Source organism: Barbus barbus (genome assembly GCF_936440315.1).
Source record: "Barbus barbus genome assembly, chromosome: 35".
In the NCBI taxonomy this organism is placed as follows: domain Eukaryota; kingdom Metazoa; phylum Chordata; class Actinopteri; order Cypriniformes; family Cyprinidae; genus Barbus; species Barbus barbus.
This window is the reverse complement of record NC_136763.1, coordinates 12,580,482-12,606,906: the sequence shown is the minus strand read 5'-3', so window position 1 is coordinate 12,606,906 and position 26,425 is coordinate 12,580,482. Positions and strand designations below refer to the sequence as shown.

The following is a 26,425-nucleotide window of genomic DNA, read 5'->3' as shown; positions in this document are numbered from 1 at the left end:
ATAAACTGCAATTATTTTAGCGGTATAGAATCGTTTTTTAACTAGTTCTTTGAAACGAGTTGTTCAAAAGAACCGATTGGGGGAAATGAGTCGGACTTCCCATCTTCTCTAGTTCAGTCAGAGATGTGAAAAAAGAGTCTGGAGGGGTGAGGGGCGTACCATTGGGACAAGGGGGGTGGGGGGTATGGTTTTAAGTTTCCATAAAAGTGCCGTCGTAAAGCACATAGAATAAATAAACAGGTCTCGCATTTCTTCAGACGTCTCGTGTTAACTTTGCTGCATTACGAATTTCTTTTAAATTTTATTTCTATTGTCAGAACCATCAACGAGAATCTCCGTGAGACGCAACACCTTTAGTTCGCGTGGTGTGGTATCGTCCATTCTTTAGCGTCTCGCTTACATCTATTTGGAATGCGGCGCTGGAGAAAGCGTGGATAAATAATATCCCATGATAATGCATTGCGTTAAGATTTGACGACTCTGCGTAGGTTTTCCTGTTATGACGACAAAAGGTATGGTAATACTTTCTTTAATCGATAATATCTACACATAGCCTTAACTAACGCCGCGCACCAGATGAAAATCGAGCTTATTCAGCACAGCCACTTCAACCAAAGTTTAGCAAGTATTCAAACTCTATATAACTATTCAAATTTGGACATCTATACAGAAGAGTATAACTATATATTTACTTCTGCGTAGTTTCAAAGCATGGTGTACTGAACAAAGTGGCACTAACCCGACATTCTCCTATTTCGATAATTCTAGAAAATACAGCAAAATACATTCCTTCAGATTTTGTAGCAATAGCAAATCCAGGCTTTATGTTGAAAATATTACTGCAAAAGTTCTTTAATTTGTACATGCTTATTTTAAATGTAGTGGTTTAGTGATACCCTAAATGGTAAATTAAATGTAAACTCTTAACTAGTTGTGAAATCATTTTAAATAACTAGAAGACAGTTTCCTAGTCCATATTGTGTTGAAGTTCAGTTGCTGCCTTAAACTTTTAAGTAAAATCAAAGCGATGCCATCATACAACCTGCAGTGATACATCCTTTTCGCTTTTTGACCTCTTCAAATTTAACTAGTAACTCAGAAAATCTCTAGCAACCCCTAAAGTTATAAAGAAATGACAAAATTATATTGTACTGTGAAATGCAGAAGGATGAGAACAAGGATGTTATACTAATTATAACAGTGTGATGTTAGCAAGCTCTTGTGATTATTGTGTATATTTAAGTCTAATATTGTGTGGACAGTGTAGAGAAGTTGTAAAGCTTTGTTTAGAAGCCAAAGAGGAAAAAAAACCCTGCACAGGTATTTTAGCTGTGGCGTGAGAATCACATGCTTATATTGTTTCATTGTCTAAAGGTGGATATTATTTTACACGCCATTCATCTATTCAGCTGGGAACACTCATTTCTGCAACAGTGTTTGGTTGAATGCTTATAAAGACACATGAACTAGATCAGTCAGTCTCAAAAGAGGTCAGAACTACAAGTTTAGCGTTTAAGTAATAAAGTCAGTGCTGTGTAGTCTAATGTAATTGTTCAGATGTTGTTCCTTGTGTAAGAAAGACAACTGAACAATGTGTCCTTGTGTAATGCTTTGGAATCCAGTGATCAGTGTGATTCAGAGCATCAAGGGTGATTTGAGTGGGCCGGCATCAGAGGGAGGTGTGTAGACCACTGAACGTGAATAGCCCTGGAATCTGTGGCTTTGTTGGTTCATAGCCAGGGTCGGCCAAACCGGAGCCAAGCAGTGTGTGTGTATTGTTTGCTGCCGACAGCTCAGTTTTGAGGCTCTCATTAGCACCTCTGGATGTGGCCTAATACAATGACAGGCGCTGTAGTGATGTTTCTATTTCGTCCGCTTGTACACAGTATAGCACAGCACAGTATATTGGATTTGACTTTCACAAATCTGTTGTTTTTAATGTGTTATTTTATTCTAAATTCTTCCGCGCTCATATTTCAACATAGAGCGATGACTATACCTTCCTTCCCATACAAAATACTTACTTACTTACTTTTACTTTTGTCATTTAGCAGACGCTTTTGTCCAAAGCGACTTACAAATAAGAAAAAGTAACTAAAAACTAAAAAGTTACAACTCTATAAATACTATCTACCCACATATTTAAGAAAATAAAGAAATTAAATAAAATTAACACATGCATATAACAACAACATTTCAATAATAAACATATCAATGAAAAAATTAAATAAAAAGCTACTACTATCCCTTGCCGGTGTCCCTGCCCGGTGGAGTCGCACGGTAGAGTCGATGGTCTTTACACTCTTTGGTCTTCACACTAAGAGGGCTTCACACGACGACTGCCGCGACCGCTGCCGCGGTATAATAACCTTTATTATACCAATCTAACAAATGATCATTTCAATTCAGCTGGACCCACTTTCCTGTTTATCAACTACAAATGGCCAAGCAAGTGCACACACTGACAAGATACACGATACAGTACGAGACCAAACGCGATTTCAGCAACTCTCATCCTAGTAAACAAAATAAGCCATAAAATACATGGTACTGTATGATATCAGTAATACAAATCAAAACAGTCAGTATAGAAAAGTGATTGAGTGGTGTCCTTTCTTATAAACTAAGACATCCAGCATCATTCAAGTCTTGTAAACCTGAAGGAATTAGTCAGAAATTAATTAAAGTTTTCATTAAACTGCATTACTGTTACACATATATTATCTACTGTCCTGTGCAATGACACAAAGACTAAACAGGAACCAAAGCCATATGTAACCACAACACTCTGATTTCAAAGAAGCACTGCACTTCCTCTTGGATAAAGAAAGGACGATTAAAACAAGATATTGTATTCATGAGTAATAGATAAAAGAACGTCAGTGCAATGCTGCCATGTTTATTCCTGACAGAAATATTCCACTGTGTACATGCAGAATATAATTTACATGTAAAGAAATAAATAACAATAAGTTCAGCTCAATCGGCAGCATAATATTGATTGCCATGACAGTTAATTTTGGTTACAGACAGTTAATTATCAAGGTTATATAGTGAAGCATTTGCAATGAGAAGAAATGGGGCAATTTTTTGCTGAATTTAAAAACAAACGTGAAGCATATAATTTTATAAAAGCATGCACTTCTAATAATTATTCAGTTAAAACTTAAGCATTATTTGAACTGTAAACTTGTTCCCGTCACTATTTCTTTGTTAGGATTTTAGTCATTGCATTGTCGTGGCAACAAAGTTGTCGTTACACTGAAAATACTTTTTTTGGGCCCCACTCATTTCCATTGTAAGTGCCTCATTGTTAAACTGATTTTTGCTGCTGCTTCTTTTTTCTTTCTTTTTTTATTTAAAGAAAAGAGGAGGGCAAGTCAAAAATTTAGTAATCAACATAGTGCCACAAGCGGTGTTGATTAAAGCCAGAATTTCCCTTTAATGTGTTTTTTTTTCTATTTTTGCTATTTGCCTGTTATAATGATTATATTCAAATGTGTGCTATGTCCCGGGTGAACTAGCCACAAACATTTTCCACTAGCAGACACATCGCCCAGTGAAGCAGTGTGAGTTAAGCCAGGATCTGTGTGGTCCGTTTCATTTGCTCAGTCTTGCCGCAGTTGTAATGAATATATGGAGGGAAAGTACTCCTGGGGTTTGCAGCCTGAGGGATCCGTGCTGCTCTGCAGTGCTGGTGGTACAGCGCAGGGCACGTCAGTCCACATCAGAGAATCCATCTGTGCTTTGGCTCATTTGAAACCAATTTACACTTTACATCCAATTTCTGCCAAAAGGGGCCCTGCAGCCACACAAGTACCAAATGCCAGGGTGCGGTGTTGGTGTTCACAGGCCTCAAAATCCTTATTCCTTCCCAGTCTCACATGCCAAAGCATTAATTATGCAGTATCTATACTATGGATGCTTTTTTGGAGTTTGGAGTAATTACAAGTCAATAATTACTGACATTGACCCACAGAGTGTATATTTAGGACCAAGTTTGATGCCCTTCCTATTCCTATTAAGGCTAAATGTAACATTTCCTCATGCTTAAAGATAGCAATGTTTTTTCAGTGTCACAAAATGGTTTGTGGAATGTTTTGACAACTCCATTTTCTTCTTTTCTATAACTATCTGTCCTAATCTGTCGTCTTAAGTGTAACATCCCTTTTCTGTTCACACGCTAGGCTTTAGGTTGCTGTGCTACACTATCAGATACCTCCATTGTAATTTTGTACAGTGCAGCTGTTAGACTGCTATTTAGTTTAGCCTTATAGTCATTGTTTTTATGCTGACACTTTAAACTGTACAAAATGTTTTGTCTACTAAACTAAAAATGTGCTTTATTCAAGTCTAATGTATTATAGTGGTATTATTTAAAATGACTGAATCAACTTGACTTTTTTAATGAAAGTAGGGTCAGATCATTTTAAAAATAGCTCCATATTCCACTTTTTACATATTATACATAACATCAGTGAGATTAATGCCTAAATATAGATTTTTTTATGTAGTCGTAACCTGATATTATATAGCCTATGACTTATCAGTGTAATCTATGCATTACACTACCGTTTAAAAGTTTTGTTCAGCAAGAATGCATTATTGATTAAATGTGAAAAGAAAGATTTTACATTGTTACAAAAATATTAAACAGTACTACTGTTTTCAACATTGATCATACTAAGAAATGTTTCTTGAGCAACAAATCAACATATTAGAATGATTTCTGAAGGATCATGTGACACTGCAGCCTGGAGTAATTCGGCTTTGCCTGTTACGTGTAGTGCAGGATAGGGAGCACGACGAGGAGCAGGAACAATTAAACAGTCTTTTTAATATACAATCCAGGAAGAAATACAAGCGCCGCGAAGCAACAGTACAAACACGAAAACATGAAATAATAACCGACAAACTAAAACTCAAATGCAGGAACTTATAAAGGGTAGATAATGAGGACCGACAGGTGAACACAATGACTAATTAGACAACACGGGGAAAACTAGGTCACAAGGGAAGACACAGACATGTTACATTGCCACCACAAGAGTAAATTACATTTTTTTTAAATATATTAAAATAGAAAACTTTTTTTTTTTAATTGTAATAATATTTCACAGTATTACTGTTTTACTTTATTTTTGATCAAATAAATGTAGCTTTAGTGAGCGTAAGAAACATTTAAAACTTTGAAACAGTGTATGTGTGTAATGTTTTGACAATCTGCATTCCCTTTTATATAATGGCAAAATTCAGTATGTTTTGTTTTTTTCTGAATCTAAATGTAAATCAAGTAAAACTCGACATTATAGACCTTTTTCTTCTCATCCTTTTTTTTTTCTTTTTTGTGCCTGGTGTAGACAGGTCCTGAGTAAAGGTTAATATGCAGCCGTCACAGTTCACTGGTGTTCCCAGCGTGCCTGAGCTCTCTGTCTGAATGAGCAGGATGGGGGAGATCCCCACAATAATAAAACCCTCTCCGGCTCCCATACGTGCTAATCCAACATATCCCACATCCCCGGGAGGAGGCAAGATATGAATCTACAGGCTTCCATACAATATCAGCTTTAACTTTTAGACTGCTAATCCTATGGAAATCCAGTGGATGTTGCACTAAATAAACAATATATATATTCTATCACAACTGTCTTGTTCAGTGTGCTAGTTTAAAGATTTGTGACCCATTGATGCTATGCAGACTTTACTGCTACATAACATTCACATGCACATTTGACATGACCCAAGAAACCCATTTTACAGCAAAGGACTCGTACTAGCTCTCTTAATAGCAGGCTGTAGTATAAAGCTGCAGGTGTCAGTCCTGTCTTCCTGTGTCTCGTGTTTCCCCTCCTCTCGTGCCCATATTTGGTCTGTTTCCTGTTCTAGTTTAGGTCTCCTCATTAGTTTATTAGTCCCCAGCCTTGTGTTATTAATTATTTAGTTTCCCCTGTGTTTATAAACCCTCTGCCTCTCTGTCTCTGTGTCTGGTCTTGATGGTCCTTCCGTGTCTCCAGATGTCCCTAAGTGTTTGGCTAAAAAGTGTATGTTGGAAGAAGTTCCTACGCCTCCTCGTTCTTTGCTCCTACGAGTTGTGACAGCAGGAAGATAAAAACAATCCTAGAATCATCTAGTGCCAGATAAAACAACACTAATGATCTGTCGTTGTTTTCTTAATCGTTCATTGTGCGTTTACTGCTTAAAAGCAGTTCTCGGAAATTTCCCAACTAAAGCTGTGTTCGCCTTATTTGTCTAAAATTGCATACTTATGCCTACAGTATCTCTTAGCAGGGAAGTCCCTTTGGAGAAGGGTTTGACACAAATTATATGATCCAGAAAACTCAATTACTTCCCACATAAGTCTTGTGGCTAAATCTGGTCAGTTCAGAGGTCAGTGTTCAATTCAGTGTTTGTGGAGCCCAGCCCATGGTTATGTTAGGCAAAGACAAGTACTGATTTCTGCATTCTACCAGCAATTTTTTTTAACCCTTATGTTGTTCTAAACCCATGTGACTTTATTTCTAATTTGTATGTGAACCTGATATATGCCTGATGTATACTGCATCTTATGAATCTTTATGATACTTTAATGATGTTTTGTGTAGTTTTTGAAGGCTGAAAACTTTTAAAAACCTGACATGATCATAATTTAACCCTATTGTTTTATCTTTTTTTGATGTCAAGATATACAAATTAGGTACTAAGATATTGGCAGAATTTTAGTCAGTTGTTGGGTCAGATCCTTCAGAATTTTTTCTAATTTATAATTGTCATTTTGTCTTGATTAGAAATCTAAAAAGAATAGAAAGCTCACATTTATCTCGTTCACTGAGCAGTTTGTAAGACATGAGAAAGTTTGTGTGATGAAAACGTATGTGAATCACGGCACTTGTCATGTGCACAATTTTTTAATGAAATTGAGGAAGTAGTCAAATTCAAATGTTTACATGCTTTATTTTTTCTTATTGATCGGATAATTTTAGGTCTGCACCACCCCTTTCAATCTGATCAAAGTTTCATTTGGCTCAGGCTAAATTGGATTGTTTAATGTGTTTACGTGAAGGCATTTCAGTCCAATTAAACAATGAATCATTATTATAAACATAATTTGGATGCATGTAAATATAGCTACTGATCAAAACTCAGCGACTATAAGCAAAAATGAAACAAACGAGCTGAAAAAGGCCTAATGTTGGTGATTTATTATAAAAATAATAATGACCAAGGCTTAGTTCATTTACTTTTGAGTACTCAAATATGCAAAGTGACCATCCCATTCCTAGCCTTTTTGTTTCATATTTTTTGTTGTTTTTTTTTTTTTTCTCGACACAGAGTAATGGTGTAGACTAGTTGTGAGACCAAATACTGGTATGCTCCAGCAGTCGTGTTTCCTTGGGTGATAGGATACTATCCCGTCTGGCAGCCGTTGTGGCTCCTATAGGCGTTTAACTGGCATTCTTGGAGAGCCAGTGTGAGAACAAGGATCCTGAATGTATGTGAACGATGCATGAGAGCAGCAGGTGTAGCGTCTCCCACAGTACTCTGGAGAAGCCTTCCTCTGACATCTGTGTGTGGGTTGGTCTCCTATTGGGTCAGAATGTTGGAGTGGAATGATTGTCTACACAATGCCTCACTGAGGTAGCTGTATGCATGACAATAGCATTTGCATTGAAGTACTGTTAAAAGAATGTCATTGAACAAGGATTTTTTTTGTGTGGTATTATAACTTTGCATCAATTGGTTGTCTTAGATACAAATGGTGAATTGAGGTAATCTGGGACACCAGTACTCTGAGAAAAGTTGACTGCAGAAAAAAAAATCTAGAGTTTTTGTAAATAGGCTAATGGTTTGAAAATGGTTTTGGGCTAAGTATCACCATTAGGGGGCAGCAGGATCTCATAAAACACTGATCTGTGAAGGCCAATGCAGAGACTGAAATTCTGAGACCGCTGGCAAAAATTCTTGTTTTGCATTTTATTTTATTTTTTTATTTAATACACTTTTCCATTGCAAATCATTTTATCGTCAAACCAATTTAAGTGAAAAGCTAACCCCAAAAAATTAAATGCATGTCAAAATGCTCGTGTTTTTTCACCCTTTTGCAACATTTGAACTGCATAAACTCCTCAAGTTTGTATAAAAACTTGATGATCATATTCTTAAAGCTGCAGTCCATAACTTTTTTTGGTTAAAAATGATCCGAAATCAATATTTGAGCAAGCACATAACCAGCCAGTGTTCAAAACTATTGCCTTACCTTAGCTCGATTCACAACAGTTCATTTATAATAATGTTTTCTATTTGAGTGGTACGGGTAGGTTTTTGCGGGTAAATCGAGCATGGCACTGCATCATTACGTCACATCTGTAAACAAAGAAGTTGTTCCGGCTACTAGGCTATTGCACGTGAGGATCCTGCAGGTGGCGCATCGTTTATAGCCTTTTCTCACAGCAGCTGGAATAATTAAATTTATAATTTTGATGGCGGATTGTAATCCAGAAAGGATTATGTGTTTATGAAACACATGTGAATGAAATTAAATGATATTCCAGTTTTAAATGTGCTTCTGATTACAGATAGCCTGAGTTTACACAAGATTTGTATTTTAAAGAAAACCAGTTCGAAGGGAGCATAGTTTGCTTTTTGAGTTAAAATAATTTCTTATTATGAAATTCGAATGGTATGACAATTAGATTAAACTACAGAAATTGAAATCTACACGCTAATACACACTATACTCATAGTCACGCAATGCTGATGTTGTTAATTTGAGAATAAAGTATAACAATAATAATAATTTGCACGGTTTGATGTGATATGAGCTAACCGATCGTTAGATTTAATCATATGTAGCACGATTTATTGTAATGCTTTTTTTAGATGACAATATCCAGTGAAAATTCTTATTTAGGTCATATATTCCAAGGCGTAGACTAATCTGTGATTACAAAGTACAGTAAATATCCACATCGGTGCCACACATGCACCTCAAAACATTAGATTCATCTGCGCTGGAGTTCCAACTGCAATTCCAGGTTTTTAAACAGAGATGGCGACAAAGAGGCAAAATTTACGGACTGCAGCTTTAAAGCATGATTTTAGAAGATCCAAACAAGATCTCTTGATGGATGAACATCTGGCTGTCTGTACAAAGGAGCTCACATGATCAATGTCACAACTTTGCTTATTTGATTAGTGACCCAAAAATATAGTTAAATTTAAAATATTTCTTATTTGTGTATTTCCTAAACATTTATTTTGTTTTAAAACTTCCAAAACGTGTATTAGAGCTTTTCACATTGCCCTTAACCCTGGATTATCTTTGTTCTAAATGCTGATTTTAACCCCTGGGTAAATGAACATTTCACACTTGTAATTAAGAAGTGGGGTTAGCACCACGTTTTACCTGGGGTTATGAAACACTGCTATTTTGTTATATAAACAGTCGTTTCTGCATTTAAGTGGAAAAAATATCAGTAACGGAAAATACATGAATTGGAGAAAAGAAGGGACCATTTCATTCTTACATTTGTAGTCCGAAAAGTCCATTCTGTCCACTCTTACGTCAAGCAAGATAACCCAGGGTTAACTATTTAAAATGTGAAAAGCCTATTGTTTATTTCCAAGTTTGAATTACATTTTGAGTTTAAGATTTTCATTGTGGTCTTGACTTAGACACCTTGTTTACACTTTTATGGTGTGATTTCATCACTTTCTTCATAATTGTTTGTGCACATGCTGATAACAACGATAACAGTGGGAGTTATTATAGCCTTCGTCAAGTGTGTACAAGAGGTGTGACACTGTGACATCTCTCTCACACACACAAACACAGAGGTATGTGCAAGACGCGCCCAGGTTCATTTCACAGTACGAGCTCCTACCGGTGCTCATCCAGAGTTGGAGTGCAGTGTGGAGCTAGACCTCTCTCGGAAATCAACTGATTTTGTTTGCCGGATACACTTATACTTTAAGAGGGATCAGAGTTTTACAATATGTGAGTACTTTAATGTGATAATGACTGTAGTTTATCATATAAATTATCATACAAGCACAGCTAAATGCTTAGAGCCTTCTTTTTCGTTTCTTTTTTTTAGAGAATGCTCTCACTGGTTGTGTTATATGATAGTTGTAATTATAACAAGTAACAATTTTTGCAGTTAGTTTAATGTGTTTTAATTCTGCTTTTTCTAAACATCGGATTTTTTTTTTTTTGCTTGATCAGTTATGAGTTCTTTAATAATGAGTTCACTGATAAATAACACCAACTTAGAAATGTTAACTTAAAAGTTATAGCCTAAAACAAAGACAAAAATAAAACAACTTTGCAGTAATTTTATTGTTTTAATAATATTACTGAAAATAAAAGCCAGAAATAAAATTGTAATTAAAAATTGATTTCCAATGTAAAAATTACTACTATTGGTTAGGCTTTCATATTTCATTCATTACTGGTAGAACAGTTAACAATAATTATAATACAACCTTATAAACATGAGGCTATTTTTTGTGTTAAAGATTGTGATATCGAGAATGTCTGGTTGCACTGTTAGTGACTTAGAGTTAGAGTGCATCTGCAGTTTCAAAGTAATAAAATCACAGCTGGCCGATTATATATCTAGCATCTGTTAATCGTTGTTCCAACTGTAGATATTCACAGCTTACTCAGGGGATTGTCATCATGACGTAGAATAACATTTTGACACACTGACAGGAAGTGAGTCATACACCGTAGAACATATGTGTCACAAGCTGGTAGTGGTCTGGACTTTTTTATAGTTAATTTAGATGTTAATTTATGTTATTACAAAGGCTACAAGTATTATATATATATATATATATATTCATGTGTGTTTGTATATATAAATAAAGGAATTTGCCATTAATGTTAATGTAAGAGACGTGAAAACCAGTCAGCTAATTGCAATTCCTTTTAACTGTAAGTGGTCTAAGAAACTGTTGTAGAAGTGAATCGAGGTTAAATAATTACAAGTGAGTGCAATGAGGCATAGCAGCCCTCTTCATTAACCTCTTCTGTTGGGAGCATTCCAGTGTTGTAATCTAAGCACAGCACGGCCTTGTTCCTCCCGGAAAATGGACATTTTTCAGATACAGATGGATGTTTAAAGGAAGAGTATTTACTTGAATGACCTCTTAGTTAAAGCTCACCCTGGGCTCCTGCTGACGGCGCATAGCCGAGAGGCGTAGTTAGACTGTGATTTTTAGTGGCCCTGTGAAAACTATTGTTTGCCAGAGCAGTCTCCTGGAATCCGCTCTGACCCCTGTGGCTCAAGGTCAGGACACCCGTCACAGCTGAGGGGCTGAGTGGTTCCACGAGACTAGTTTTTGTTCACTTTGGCTTCAACAGCTAAATTGGTCTCTGATGAGTGTGATAAAAGTTGTGTTTGGTTTTTAGGAACTCGTGAAGTAAGAGAAAACCGAGGCTTTCACTTCGAAGACCACTTGACCCAGCTGTCATGGAAGGCAAAGAGGAGATCAGTGATACTGACAGTGGGGTTATTCTGCATTCTGGTAGGTTCAGCCTGTTAGACATTGCCTATACAATGATATATGTTATGCCATATAGCATGTGGTTGTGAGCTTGAAGGCTTAGTTCACCCAAAAATGAAATTTCTGTCATTATTTACTCAGCCTCGTGTTGTTTTTTCTTCTGTATAGTTCAGTGAAAAGATTAGAAGCTAAAATTGTTTAAAATGCTCTTAAATCACTCTTGGGAAGCAAAACTTTGTCATAACACATAAATAAAATTATATTTATAATAGACATGTATAAATGATTTTATATATACAGTCACTGTTCAAAATATTTGGGGTCAGTATGTCTTTTTCTGATGCCTGTAAAAATGCATCACAATTTCCACGAAAATGTTGAAAAATTAAAAACTTTTTTAACATTAATAATAAAAAATAAACAAATGTTTCTTGAGCATCATATTAGCATATTAGAATTATGTCTGAAAGATCATGTGACACTGGAATAACAGCTGCTGAAAATTCAGTTTTGCCATCTCAGGAATAAATTAGGCCTATATTTCAAAATATGACAATTTTTAAATAATATAACAATTGTTTTGAAATCTTAAAATGTTTTACAATTGTAAGAATAGTTCACCTTATTTTTGTTTTTACTGTATTTTTGATCAAATAAATGCGGCCTTGATAAGCATGAGAATTAGTTAAACATGAAAAAAAATAATACTGACTAAACTTTTGAACAGTAGTGTAATTTTTACATACATTTACAAATGCATGTTTAGTAGTTGGTTTTCAATTCTGAAAAGGAAGATTATGTACATTACACCTGTAATGGTGTAACGGTTGAATCGGAAGCAGCCACACTATAGCAGGTTTTTAAAAAGCCCTCTTAAACTAGAACAAGTCAGTCTATTTCTAACATAATGCAAGGGATATAATGTATACCTAATAAACGCATTTTTCCTGTGCATTCATACATTTCTTTTTTGGTCATTGCTCAGTTATCTCTTTGTGTGCTGTCACAAGGTTGATTGAAATGTATGTTGAAGAATTCAGTAGATAAGCTCTCCAGACATGCCAGAGGCGTTTGCTTCCAGTCACCGGATACAGAAGAAATAAATCCTTTGTTGTCACTCATTTAGCCATTTTCAGAGAAGGCTATGAAACCAACAGTCATAGCCTTCATTTTCATTTTTGATCATATCATAGTTGTTGATAAGTACTTGTTTCCTGAAAGTCTAGATCAGTTTCTGAAATATGCCCTTGCTCAAACACTGATTATAAATTTTGTTAGGATACTATATCATAATTTGGTTACGATTTAGAACAAACAACATTTAGTTATCTATACTGATTATACCCATATTGAAACAAAGACAAGTTCTTTATAAAATTGCTGATTTTCTGTTATTGTCTTGAAGCTGCTCCTCATCAAGGTGTTTTATTTGTTTTAGGGCCTGACAGCCCCACCACAGTGATGAAGGATGTGAATACTCATACTCGGGTCATGAAACTCAAGCAGCAAGCTCTGGAGGACAGACTGAAGATGTGCTTGCTCGAGCTCAAGAAACTCTGCATCAGAGAGGCTGTAAGTAACTGTTCACAATCATTGCTCCACCAAAACACTCCTGAAGAGAGACAAGGCAGTTCTCACACAGGAATTAGAGGGGACTTCCACTGCATGCTGATTCCATCATGTTTTTGAAGTTTAATTTTCCGCCCAATATAACTTCTTCAGAAGGCATGTCAAATGCTGCAGGATGCTTAATGGTTATTTATGATCTAAAAAAAAAAAAACATCATTCCCACCTCTGTCAAGCCAATGACTGAGTGAGCAAGTCTCCAAGGTTGATCATCTTCGGAGGCTTTGTGGTGTATTAGTCCTCCTGATAAGATGTTAAGTCACAGAAATGCATCATTGTTTCCTGTTGGAGTCACTTGCTGTGGCTTGTTCAGGTGTTCTTCAGTGTCTGATGACACCTTTATGTCACAATAAGTCTGATGTCACGCCAGTGTGTATCATCCGTTTTTGAAGGGCTTCATCTCTATTGTGGTTTTTTAAAGAGCTGTGGGCTTGAGGTTTTTGTCTCAAAGAGAATTGTATCTAAACGTATGCTGGCATGGATTTGGAGAAGATAGATGGCTGGTTTAGTTTGGCAGGTAGAGCTCTTGGTACGGCTTAGGCAAGAACTGAATCTTTCAACAACAGGCTTGCATAATGTAGTGGTTGAAAGCTGTAACTTGTCCCGACTCGCTGAAAGGTTTCATACTGGAGAAACAGGAATTCTGGTTAAAGGCTTGTTCGTGATAACTTGCTTGTGACTTTGTTCTGTTTCACTTAATTGTTTGATTATGTAATTAATGTAATTATACTTACAAATTACATTGACAAATTACAGATCTTCTTGACTGCCCAAGATTTATTTTACTTTATTTTATTTTTTTCAAATAGATTTGGCAGCAATAACAAAGAACAAATCCATTATGAGCCAGAATTGTAATTCTAGGGCATCCTTAATCAATTCCCTGTTCTGTTTTAGGAGCTAACAGGACATTTGTCCTCCGATTATCCCGTGTTAACTGGAGAGAAGCCCCCTCAAATTCGCCGGCGCATCGGAGCTGCTTTTAAATTAGATGAGCCAAGCATCCTACATAGAACTGAGGTAAAGTCCAGAAATGACACTTAATCTGTATTCACAGAAATAATGGATAACAATCGACTGTTCATATAAATAAGTCTGAATCTGATGAACATGATTCACAGAACTCTGAGCTGAGCTCTGTGGAGGCTAATCTGGCTCTTCAGCAGCAGATATACGTGGCGGCCCAGCGACTGTGCCAGGAGGTACATCTCAGCAAAGCGGTGAAGAGGAGTCGTCTCCAGCAGTACCACCGTGAGGAAAGGAAGCTCAAAGACCTACAGGAAGCTGTGTTCAGGTTGCGACTAGAACATGGCCGATCCTCACCACGCCCTGGCATGATCACGCAGAGAGAATGTGAGTGATTATAGGAGTACTTACTTTTTCTGGGGGTTTTTTGTACTTTTTGCTTTTTTTTCACTTTACTCCACCATGTAATGAGTTAACAGCTTGATTATGAAAGATCACCTTGTTCTTATTTTATCTGTTTTATATCAAGGCACTTCAGACAATAGCTCATTGTCAGACTCAGCTGTGCTGGATGAGGGTAAGTCATGTTTATACATAGTAATTTTCAGATATTGCAGTCCCTAAAAAAAAAGGGAAAACTGATTGTTTTTATAGTTTATTTACAGGTTTTATTATCAAATTATTATAATATTAAGTTAATATTCATGTCAATAACCTTTGTTAAATTAAATAATCTCATCCATGTTTCAGAGGAACTGTCTTCCCAGCTTTCTTCAGAGCCTCCTGCTCCTGCTGTAGACCTTCACCCTCCACCTCTAACCAACTCTCACCCCCCTCCTCATACACCTATAGTCCCCTCCTACTGTCCTCTGGAGGCCACTGTTCGTCAAACCCCGCCACAATCCCTGGAGGATTTGCACACATGCCAGAGTCCAATCTTAGAGCATGACCCTGCCCCCATTCAAAACTCTCCCTGGATGGAGAGTAGTTTGGACCAGCCCTATCAGAAAAAGAAAAAATCTCAATCTAGTAGCATCAAATCCAGGTACATATATCTTTTTTATTCTTAAAATTCTCTACAGTGCACAGCAAGTACTATATGTCAAACGCATGTCATCTATAACCTTTGAAAAGCAGTTTTGACTCACCTGGTCATTAAGACATCACATAGTAATTTTTTGGGCGGGTATAACCACACTCCCTTTTCTGTAATGGCTATTAAGTCAAACATCTCAACGTTGATTTATGGAACACATGTATTGTTGTCAGTAGAGCACGTGATAGCAACTGTACTCTTTCAGTTTTGTCTTCATAAGTTGAAAAAAATAGTTTTTGTATTTCAATGCATAGTAGTCCTGCCGTTACCCCCACATTGCCTCCTCTGGAGCTCTGTCTTGCGGAGGCCGGGATACCACTGCAGATACCCACCCATGCTGCTCTGAAACACACACAGTCCTGCAGCGCACCCTCCACTCCAGAGATGCACCTGCGCAGGATACAGTCCCTTAGGTTTGATATCAGTTTACTCACAAACACTACCATTCTAAAGTTTGCGGTTGGTACAAACCCTTATTTATTAATTTTATAAATTTTTATACGAATATATTTTATGTAACTATAACCCATTTATATTTCATATGTAATATGCTGCATTGTTATGATCAAAAATATAATAAAAAGAGTGATATTGTGAAATATCATAAAAATTATAAAAACTGCTTTCAAACCGTTTTAATTTATTTTAAAATGTAGCTTATTCCTGTGATGGCAGAGCTGAATTTTCAGTAGCCATTACTCATGTCTTCAGGGTCACATGATCCATCAGAAATCATTCTGATATGCTGATTTTGTACTCAATAAAAAATTATTATTATCATAAATGATAAAAACGGTAGTGCTGCTTAATATTTTTGTGTAAACCGTGAAACATTTGTTGTAATATTATAAATGTCTTTACTGTCACTTTTGATCAATTTAATTCACACTTGCTATATAAAAATATTTATTTAAAAACAAAATCAAACTAACCCCTAAATCTTGAGTGGTAGAGTACAGTTCACATCACATGTATTTTAAATATTGTATGACCATCTCAAATGTTGACGGATCTATTAATTTCTCATTATAACAGAGTTCCCAACACTGAACCCAACCCTTATGATCCCGAGCGGGAACGTGGGCGCTCAAGGGGCCCCAGGAGACGGTTGACAGATTTTGCAGCGATGCCATCAGAATACTCTCCTATAAGTCTAAATGTAGGAAACCCTTTGTACTACTCTAGTTCTGAGGACAGCAACTCGGAGCACTCTGTGCAGTCATACGCCAGCTCGCCCCGCCAGGAGCACCCTGGGGAACTTCCGTGGCCCTACCAACCCCAGTACGGATACCAATACACCAGCTTCAATGACAACCACATACCACAAAGATGCTCTCCTACCCACTTCTACAAGAACGCTCAGTACCAATCCTCACCGAGTTTTTCCAGGGGGTACATGGAGGACGGATGGGGTCACCCCTTGGAAATGGACAGTGGCAGATCGTCGTACATAAGCCACCAGGCCCCTTCGCCTGTTTATTTGTCTAATGGTCACTATGAGTACTGCTACAGTGAGCCTTCCCAGCAGCGAAGTTGCAGGTTGTTACCCGCCCACGTGAAATTATCACGGGCTCCTTCGCTAAGAGAGTATCAGCACCATCCTAGCAGAGGCCTGCCACGGCAGGTGGTGTCGGAGGAACTCAAATCGTGGCATCAGCGCAACCAACTCCGACCGCCTCGCCCGCACTCGCTGGACCGGAACAGGCAGGGCGGGATCCGCATCCGAAATGCGCCTGGGCAAGTGTCCCCGCTTTCGCTTTCCCAGCACCACCGGTTCCAGGAACAGCAGGTAAATAGGCTTTCCTCACAGTCACTCAGAATAAATGTGCAGAAAATGTATTGACCTGCAAAGAGAAAGGAAGCATCTCCAAATATGTAACTATTTTGGTTCCTTATGAAATAGAATAGAGCTGTATCGCCTTTCTGTCATGTATCAGTCTGTTGGGAGAGGAATTTCCAGAAAAGGCAGATCAGTTTCGCACTGCCCAGGCCTGCCCGAGGAACAGGGGATTGGCTTGATGCTCTTGTTGGCTTGATGCTCTTGTTGTGTCAAAGTGCTGGATCTAGGTGTGGTGTTCAGCTATGAAAGAGCTTTTGATTAGAATTAGTTTAGGGAATGGCACAATAGCAAACTGCACACAAATCATAATTGTCATTTTGTTGTTTATGGTTGCCCAGAGACATTAGAACACAATGTTTTAAATCAGTGCACACTACTGTTCAAACGTTTGAGGACTGTAAGATTTATTAAATGTTTTTATAGGAGTCTCTAATGCTCACCAAGGCTGCATTTATTTGATGAAAAATGCAAATTAAAATATTGTTGTATATTATTATAACTTAAAATTTTATATTTAAAATGCAAATTTTCTGATGGCAAAGCCAAATTTTCGGACTTCAGAGAATTTTTGTTATTTGGTCTTCAGTGTCACATGATCCTTCAGAAATCATTTGCTAATTTGGTGCTTAAGAAACAGTTCGTATTGTCAGTGTTGAAAATATTTGTTGTGCTGCTTTATGTTTTTGTGGAAACTATTATTTTTTTCAGAATTCTTTGATTAATTGAAAGTTTTCTTTGAAATATAAATCTTTTGTAACATTATAAATGTCTTTACTGTCACTTCCGGCCAATTTAATGCATCCTTGCATTAAAATATTAACTTTTGAATGGTAGCGTACAATTATGAGGAATGATGTGTTCTCGCATATTCAAAGGAAACTCTGCTACTGCTCCATTCTGAGCATTACATACATTAATAAATAAATCAATTGCATGTTAACAAAAAAATCACTTTAGGTTTTACAGTGCTGATTGACTATTCATTACCAGACGAAAATAAATAAATATGGAATTTGTGAAATTTAATTTTGTGGAATACATGATCAAAAATACAAATGTTAAATGAAAATTAATGATAGAGAATGAATTACTACAGAGTTACTTGTATTAATTTTAAAAATAAAAACAAAGAAAATTAATGAAATGCTCTGCCATACAGTATAAGGAAATAAAATCTAATGATGAGTAACATGTCACTCTCTCCTCAAAGATGTGTATCTGGTTTCCCACAGTCATGGATAAACTGGAATATCAGGGAATTTTAAAATGAACAATTATATCATCATACTAACACATCATCTTCACAACAGTACCTAGACTACCCAAACGTTATTTTACTTTATATATATCTTGATATAAAAGACAAGTTTTGAAAAAGTCTAAAGTAGATCGGTAACCAGGTGCACTTACAATTGTGGAGTGGAGTGCGATTACACAGAAGGATCATTTGCTTACTTTGAGTTTATTTGTATTGTCACACAGGTTTTCATTCCACTCGAAACTTTTCCCCATTCCTCACGGTCATGAACTTTCCCATTAACCCGACAATCTAGTGGGAAAAGATGCAGTCAAGGTTGACTGTTTATCTCCATTCAAGCTTGCTGTGGCTACAGTGTGTGAACTTGATATGTAGGTGAGCATTCCATTCCTCAGGGACAAAAGCTTGATTGGACGGAAGGAAACGGTGATAGCGGCCGGCCCATTAGCTCCTTTATTTCTCAAGAGAAAGCCAGATAAGTTGTTTGGCCAATGCACGTCTACTCCAACTTTAGCATCTCCTCGATCAACATTTTAATAGCTGCCATGTTCCTAGCTGAAACCGATAGATGTCTTTGTTAGCTGCTTTTTTCCCTATTGCTTGGCATTGAATTTGATTGTAGCTAAAGAGGCAAGAAAACACCAGAAAATCTGAGCATACACTGTGGTGTCACACTTCAAACTAAAGTCCTTTGTTAAGATGTCAGAAGGATAATTCCCAAAGACCCAATGCCGTTTACTGTAATCCATTACTAATTGGAGTACTACTTAAATGAAGTTCTCCATTACAGTAAAAAGAGATTGAATATTGATGTCAACAGACTATGTCAGTACTTTTGAAATTAAACAATGAACTTAAATTAAACAGTGAAATAAAAAAGAACTGTATAAGCCTAACAAAATGTAAAATATTAACAGACTCAATGGTAATACAACTGAAAACATACTACTTTGTTCGTTTTTTTACCTACCATATGTAGTATGGAGGTAGGCATATTCAGACACGATTGTTTCCCCAGAGCTGATGTCTATGATCCTATCACAACATATTTTTGAGTTGCGACAAATCATTTGAGAACTGCTGATTTAAATCAATCCCAAACACAAACTGTTTCTCAAGCAAGAATGTGGGTGCCGGTATTATTTGGGTGGGAGTCAGGTAATTTAAACTACAGTCAAAAATATGCACTCAGACACCTAGAGAATGCAGTGCACATGTACCAACAAGTCTCATAACAAATGATTGAAAATTCTCTGCTGAATAAATTTAAGATGGAGTACGAATACCTTCAGGATACATGTAAAATGAGGAGCTTGAGTTGAGCAATGACACACATTCACTCATTTTGAAACTTTGCAGAAACCACAGGAATTCAAAACCACTTTCAGATACGTGATTTGGGTGGTTAATTTAGTCATTTGGTCTTGGGTCATCCCTTTGAAGATATTTAGATCATATGTGGGAACATCAGCACTGCCTGAGACACACATTTGCCTCCTATATCATGTCATACAAGGATTTACAGTCATGTGTTTCAAATGCAGAGGCAGCTGGACTTGCCTTAAGGACTACTACTCCAATATCTTATTATCTGAGCGTAATGAAAGACACTTTGGTCTTGCCTGTCCTTTTGCAATGACTCTGTAGTTAAGAAAATTCAGCATTTACACTCTAAACCATTCCATAATTGCTTGCATTTCTGGTTGTAAGAATACACTGCGAGATCCATGATTTAAGACACAGCTGTTGTGTAACCCAGATTTATGACACACCTTCAGACAACACCACATGGCTGCTGATTGTGCAGTCACTCCCGAGTTTCTAGAATGTTTTCCCTATGGACTGACCTCTTTTCTCTTTGCTTTTCTCCTCCAGGTATCCCAGAAACAGGTCGTTCTTAGGACTCCAGACAGGTTGTATGAGGATGACTCTGAGGTTGCCAGCCAGGTGTGAAACCATGGATGACAACAATCCTATTTATTCAATAATTTATTGAGCTGATGGATTAAAGTATAGACCTTTTTAACATCGGGAACAAAAAATATAGGGATATGTCAAGACAGTTATCACTTTCTATGAAATGCCTTGTTGTCCCAAAATATGAGTTTTACTGTGAAAGACGATGTTTAAAAAATGTTTTATAGATTTTTTATAGATTAACTTACTTATTGACATTTTTGTATGATGAAATAAATCGAATTTGTTACTAAGTGTGTTTTTTTTGTTTGTTTGTTTGGTTAGTGTGTGTTGATACTAAGATGAATAAAGTGATATAATTAAAGCTTCAGTTTGTATATAATCAATGTTCATTCCGAGTTATTAAACTGACTTGTAAATAGCCTACGGTGATTTTTGTAAATGGTTGCTCTAAGAACAAATATAAATTTCCAGATGATAAATGCTGATTAGAGTAATAAAACATCATCTTTGAAATCTTGGAAATGTAGTAAACTACCTCACAATGATTTTGGTGATATGATCACAGCACCATTCTTGAACATCATGAATTGGAGCCAAAACATAACACTGCAAAACTTGAAATTAAAAGAGTTAACTATTATATTACATAGATTTGCATATATAAATTAAAGAAATGTTGTCAATGTTACTGCATTATCACTGTTTATTGAATTATGAATTTAACGTTTATAAAAATATGTATTCGAATGTAAGATACCAATCATTTATTTATTATATTTAAAATACTTTACATTGTAATATAAAAATGTTTACAATAAGACAAAAACGTCTTGAGATTTGAATGTGGCTTTAAAAGAGTCTCGGCCCTGCACGCTCACTTGACAAAGACGGGTATTTGTCTCATATGAATCACAGATAGTTGTTAACTAGTAGCGTTTCAGGTTTTTTTGGTCACCTGTTATTTCCTCACGACAAACAGCACTGCGCTGCAATAACGCTGAGAAGTACGGCTTAAATTCCATCCCCATGCTATAACGCTTAGTCTTCCAGCTCCAATACTGTTTAACAGCGGCTCACTCATTCATCTGTGAAGGAACAGATTGTCCGCCGTTTGCGGGTGTAGCTGTAACCCGTCAATTCTATTGTTACAGTGTTTAGTCAGCAATACAATGGATAAAACATTTACGTTGTATTCAGACAAAGCCGAAGACGTCGCTACCTCCTCTAGTTTCCGCCAGTTTAAAATAGATAATTTTCATCTCGATCTTAAAGTGGACTTTGAGCAGAAAACCATATCAGGTACCGAAACAATACAGCTGCAGTGCATTCAGGATGGTCAAAGTGATTTACAGCTGGATATTCACCCAACACTGTGCATGAGATCACATTCAGTCCTAATGCACGTGACTGGACCACAACACAGTTTCTGATTCGAGACTTCACCAGTTATGGGACAACTCTGGTCGTGAAGTTTACAAAACCTTTCAACTCATATGACAAACTTCAACTCGCAATCAAATATACAGCTACTGATGGACCAGGGGTAGGCATGCAAACTGCTTTTAATATTTTTTGTTTATTAATTGACAGCCTGAGCATTTCACTATGATCAAAACTGAAACCTGTTCACATGTCATGAGACTTGCAAGGAAGAATCTTTGGTTTCTCTTTCTGAACCTCTTAATTAATTGTGGTCTTCAAATAAGCACTAATAATGCTAAAATCGTTCATTTATTGTACAAGCAAGCATGCATCACTTCTCTGTAGATGTCATGGCTGGACCCAGTGCAGACGGCTGAGAAGAAGCTGCCATTCTTGCACACATCTGGGTTCCCTGTCCTGAACCGCAGCCTGTTTCCTGGCTTACGCCCATGACAAAGAGCACTTACTCGGCTGTTGTGCAGGTAATGTCTCACCAAGCGCATGTATCTTCTTATAGGTGTGTTGGCTGGAACCAGAGCAGACTGCGGGAAAGCGCAAGCCTTATGTTTTTACTCAAGGCCAGGCTGTTCTCAACCGCTCCTTCTTCCCTTGCTTTGATACTCCTGCAGTAAAGAGCACCTACTCGGCAACAGTTCAGGTGAGGCCATTGGGCCCGTCGAATTTATAGCTATGAAGAGGATATGGGTGTTTAAACATAATAGTTTGTATCTTATACATAATCTGATGTCTTGAAGTGCGACTGGATTGTATTAATCAGGAGTCGATTCAATTGCAAAAAAATTTCTGTATATAACAGGTACAAAAATAAAAGTTCGTAGTGATACACTGGTCATTATTCTGATGTTTCTTTTTGTAAATAATTGTCGTATAAATCATATTTTGGGGTTATAAGGAATTAACACTTTTATTCAGCACGGACACATTCAGTTGATCAAAATTGACAATGTATGTTACAAAAGATTTCTATATTAATGTTTCTAATGTAAATAATGTAAAAAAATAAATAAAAAACAATGAAGCAACACGACTGTTTTCAACATTGATAATAATAAGAAACGTTTCTTGATCAGCAGGTCATATTAGAATGATTTCTGAAGGATCATGTGACACTGAAGACTGGAGAAATTGCAGCTTTGACATCACTGGAATAAATCAAATTTATAACAAATATGTTAAATTATAAAATATATTAAAATGGAAAAGTTATTTTTCACAATATTGCTGTTACAAAATATACTGAATATTAAAATTCGTTGTACTGATAGTTGAAAAGACCCCATATTGTTGAACCATATATATAATAATTGCGATGGACAAATAAATATAAAATGCTGTTGGTCAAAAATGTGTAAAATGTATTCATTTTGACTGTAAATCTTACTTTTTATTTTGTCTGCAATAGGTTCATATTAGACTCTCAAGAAGAAAGAGCACAAGAATTAGATGAGATCCAGTTTTTCTCTAGTCTGCATGATAAGGCTCAGAGTTTATTTCTTATCATTGCACTTTGAACTGTCTCATAAACACAGCAGCTTCTTTCTTTGATGCTCCTCACTGCTATTATCAGGTTCCTGATGGCTTCACAGCAGTTATGAGTGCTAGTAAATGGGAACAGAGGAAAGCAGACAGCGCTTTCCTGTTCACCATGGAACATCCCATTCCTGCTTACCTGGTAGCTCTGGCAGTCGGGGACCTGCAGTCTGCTGAGGTGGGACCCAGGTAAAAAAAATCCCAAATCTTTTACCATAAAGAAGTCATATCACAAGGTCTAAAGTCTTTATTCCTCTTCTGAAATATGTGTTTGATGAAAGATATTTTACTAACATTATACATGGACTATATTATAAATGAAGCATTTATACCATATGTATTATTATTACAATAATTACTTTCAATTGCATTTTCAGGACACGTGTCTGGACCGAGCCTTGTTTACTGCAGGCAGCCAAGCAGGAGTATGATAATGTGATTGAAGAGTTCCTGTCTGTTGGAGAGAAACTGTTTGGACCCTACGTTTGGTGAAGGTGGGATATCCTTTTTTTAACAGCTTCATAATTCTGATGGATCTGACTTTATATAACCCGTTATGGATTTATATTACAATAGACATGTGTTTTGATTTGTTGCGATTGTTTAGATATGACGTGCTGTTCATGCCTCCATCCTTCCCTTTCGGTGGGATGGAGAACCCCTGCCTGACCTTTGTCACACCTTGTCTGCTGGCCGGCGATCGTTCTCTCGCTGACGTCATTGTACACGAGATCTGCCACAGCTGGTTTGGAAACCTCGTCACCAATGCCACCTGGGGTGATTTCTGGCTGAACGAGGGCTTCACCATGTACGCTCAGCGCAGGGTTTGCAGGGAACTGTATGGTATGCTATACATTATTTGACCCTTCATTAAAATATTTCACTAATTAAGAATTTTAAAAAAGCGCCATTTGATTCTCAGGAGAGGCTTATACGTGTCTGGAGGCAGCGACCGGTTATTTTTATTGCAGAATTGGTTGTAACAGCCTCTATGTCTATTCTTTGCAGGTGTTGATCCTGATGATACCTACAACGAAACGCCCTATGAGAAAGGTTTCTGTTTTGTTTCCTACCTAGCCCACCTCGCAGGAGAACAGTCCCGCTTTGATGCATTCCTCAAGGTTACTTGAACAATAAGTTTACAGAAACTGCTCTTAATTAATGCTATTTAAAAACATATATATTAAGACTGTTTTAATATATATTAAAACATATATATTAAGATTATAAGATTAATATATTAAGTATTACAAATGAAAATACATAAAATATATATTTTTAAAGGAAGTGTATTCCTCTAATGGCAAAATTGAATTTTCAGAAGCCATTACTTCAATCCTCTGTGCAGTGTTATTGTTTTTATTAATATTTTGAATTAGCTTCATTTAAATTTTTGTTCAATATGTAGTAGTTTTGTTTGGTGTTTGTCATTGTTACATTGTTATTATTGTTCTTTTAAATATTACTATTTAGGTTTCTTTCTCTCTCTCTCTTTTTTTTTCGGTTAAGTTTTAGTTGTTATTTATTTTCCTATTAACTTTCTTTTATTGCAGCTTTGTTTCAATTACCAAAAATGTTTTAGTTAACGATATTTTCATATTTTTGTGCAAATTGTGATGCATTTTTGATTTAGAGAAAGCCGTAAAGAACAGCATTTGTAATAATTAAAAAAAAATATATATATATATTTAATGCATCTTTGCATAATAAAGAATAATTTCTTTAAAAAAATCTTACAGATCCAAAATAGTTGAATGACAGAATGAATGAAAGTATGTAAACAAGTATGATAAAACAGCATTTCACTTGTGTCTCTTCAAGGCTTATGTGGACAAGTTCAAGTTCAGAAGTGTGTTGGCAGAAGATGCGTTGGAGTTTTATCTGGAGTATTTTCCAGGCCTGAAAGAAAAGAATGTCCACAAAATTGAGGGTGAGGAAAAAGACCATTAGTAGCATTTCTTTGTTGTAAAATCACAAAAGCTAGTCTAAATACATACTGTTTGGTCAGACTGCCTTTTGCCATCAGCTTTGTTTCTTCTCGGTTGCTTTGTTAGGTCTGGATTTTGACAGCTGGCTCAATGTCCCTGGTTGGCCTCCATATGTTCCTGACCTCTCTGCTGGTCAAGAGCTGATGAAACCAGCAGAGATGTTAGCTGAAATGTGGGTTAATCATAACCCAGACTTGGAATCTATCTGCAAAACTGATATAAAACCATGGAAGACCTACCAAACTGTCTACTTCTTAGACAAGATCCTTGAGAAGTCACCACTTCCAGATGGTGCAAATAACTCCTTGTGTTTATGGTTTATTTTTATGGTTTAAGTAGATTGTAATATAAATATCCCCATATTAACAGGTCACATAAAGAAGCTGGAGGAGTGCTACTCCCATATTATTGAGTCCAACAATGCTGAGCTGAAATTGCGATGGGCCCAGATTGTTGCAAAGAACCGGCATAAACCAGGATTCCAGCATATTCGCAATTTCCTCACAAGCCAGGTCAGAATCTGTACATATTTATTTATAATTCATTAACATTTATTTATTTCTAATTCGTTCAGCTCTTTGGACTAATAATTAGATCGCTTGTATGAATCGAGATCGGTTGACCTTGTTTTAAAAGATTTGAATGTTTTGCTTTCAGGGGAAACAGAAGTACACATTACCGGTTTATCGGGCCCTTTGGAATGGATCAGAAGAGACAAAGACCCTGGCAATGGAAGTTTTCTCAGCCACCTCGAAACAGCTTCACTTCAATGTCCGCAATTACGTCAAAAAGATAATAGCTTGAGCATAAATGAAATAGGAAAATATAAGAGAAACCTATGTATGCAATGATCTGCTTTTAAAAGCACCCGGGTCTCTTAAAATTATGGGGCTTTGAGTATTGACTTAACAGTATTAATTATTCTGGAAATTGAATTACGCTTTTTTTGAATTTGTGAATTATATTTGTGTTTTTAATAAATAAAGTATTTTCCGAGCATTTAATAACTTCCACATTTTTACATTTTAAAATGTATTGCTTTTTTATATATCTATAAATAAATATATTACATTTGTAAACAAAAAGAAATCAGATGACATTTATTATTTGCGCTTTAATTGTAAAAATTTCATTTTAAATGAAGTGTTAGAAATCAAGAAATTGAATGTATATATTAAATGGTTGCATTTCTGGACAAATGGAAATTCAAGGACTTTTATTTTTATGTAGTTTTAAGGGTTTCCGGCTT

The 26,425-nt window shown here is 36.4% G+C and overlaps 1 protein-coding gene and 1 pseudogene across 3 annotated transcripts; both read left to right on the top strand.

Annotated features, from left to right (window-relative positions):
• The first annotated feature begins 152 nt into the window (after window positions 1-152).
• LOC306855020 (innate immunity activator protein-like) lies at window positions 153-20,581 on the top strand. Of its 2 annotated transcripts, none has more exons than XM_079393395.1 (10): window positions 153-512; window positions 11,414-11,529; window positions 12,947-13,080; window positions 14,033-14,155; window positions 14,257-14,488; window positions 14,631-14,678; window positions 14,852-15,146; window positions 15,452-15,610; window positions 16,233-16,986; window positions 20,171-20,581. In XM_079393395.1, exons 2-10 carry the CDS (start codon window positions 11,475-11,477, stop codon window positions 20,246-20,248), a joined length of 1,878 nt encoding a protein of 625 aa, XP_079249521.1. In that variant the 5' UTR covers window positions 153-512; window positions 11,414-11,474; the 3' UTR covers window positions 20,249-20,581. The 2 variants fall into 2 exon arrangements, with proteins under 2 accessions (XP_079249521.1, XP_079249522.1); XM_079393396.1 differs by lacking the exon at window positions 153-512 and adding an exon at window positions 9,817-9,994.
• An 803-nt stretch (window positions 20,582-21,384) lies between these two features.
• Window positions 21,385-26,038, top strand: LOC306854939 (aminopeptidase B-like; annotated as a pseudogene). Its single transcript has 10 exons — window positions 21,385-21,758; window positions 22,155-22,295; window positions 23,226-23,377; window positions 23,566-23,682; window positions 23,796-24,031; window positions 24,197-24,309; window positions 25,010-25,118; window positions 25,243-25,467; window positions 25,546-25,688; window positions 25,834-26,038. The product of its transcript is annotated as an aminopeptidase B-like (transcript).
• Window positions 26,039-26,425: the final 387 nt, after the last annotated feature.

Excerpts from the sequence above, each read along its gene's own strand:
- LOC306855020 (XM_079393395.1), top strand. The coding sequence starts at position 11,475 with ATGGAAGGCAAAGAGGAGATCAGTGATACTGACAGTGGGGTTATTCTG. Across the intron at positions 14,489-14,630 it reads CATGATCACGCAGAGAGAAT|GCACTTCAGACAATAGCTCA; the intron begins GTGAGTGATTAT and ends TTTTATATCAAG. Across the intron at positions 16,987-20,170 it reads ACCGGTTCCAGGAACAGCAG|GTATCCCAGAAACAGGTCGT; the intron begins GTAAATAGGCTT and ends TTTCTCCTCCAG.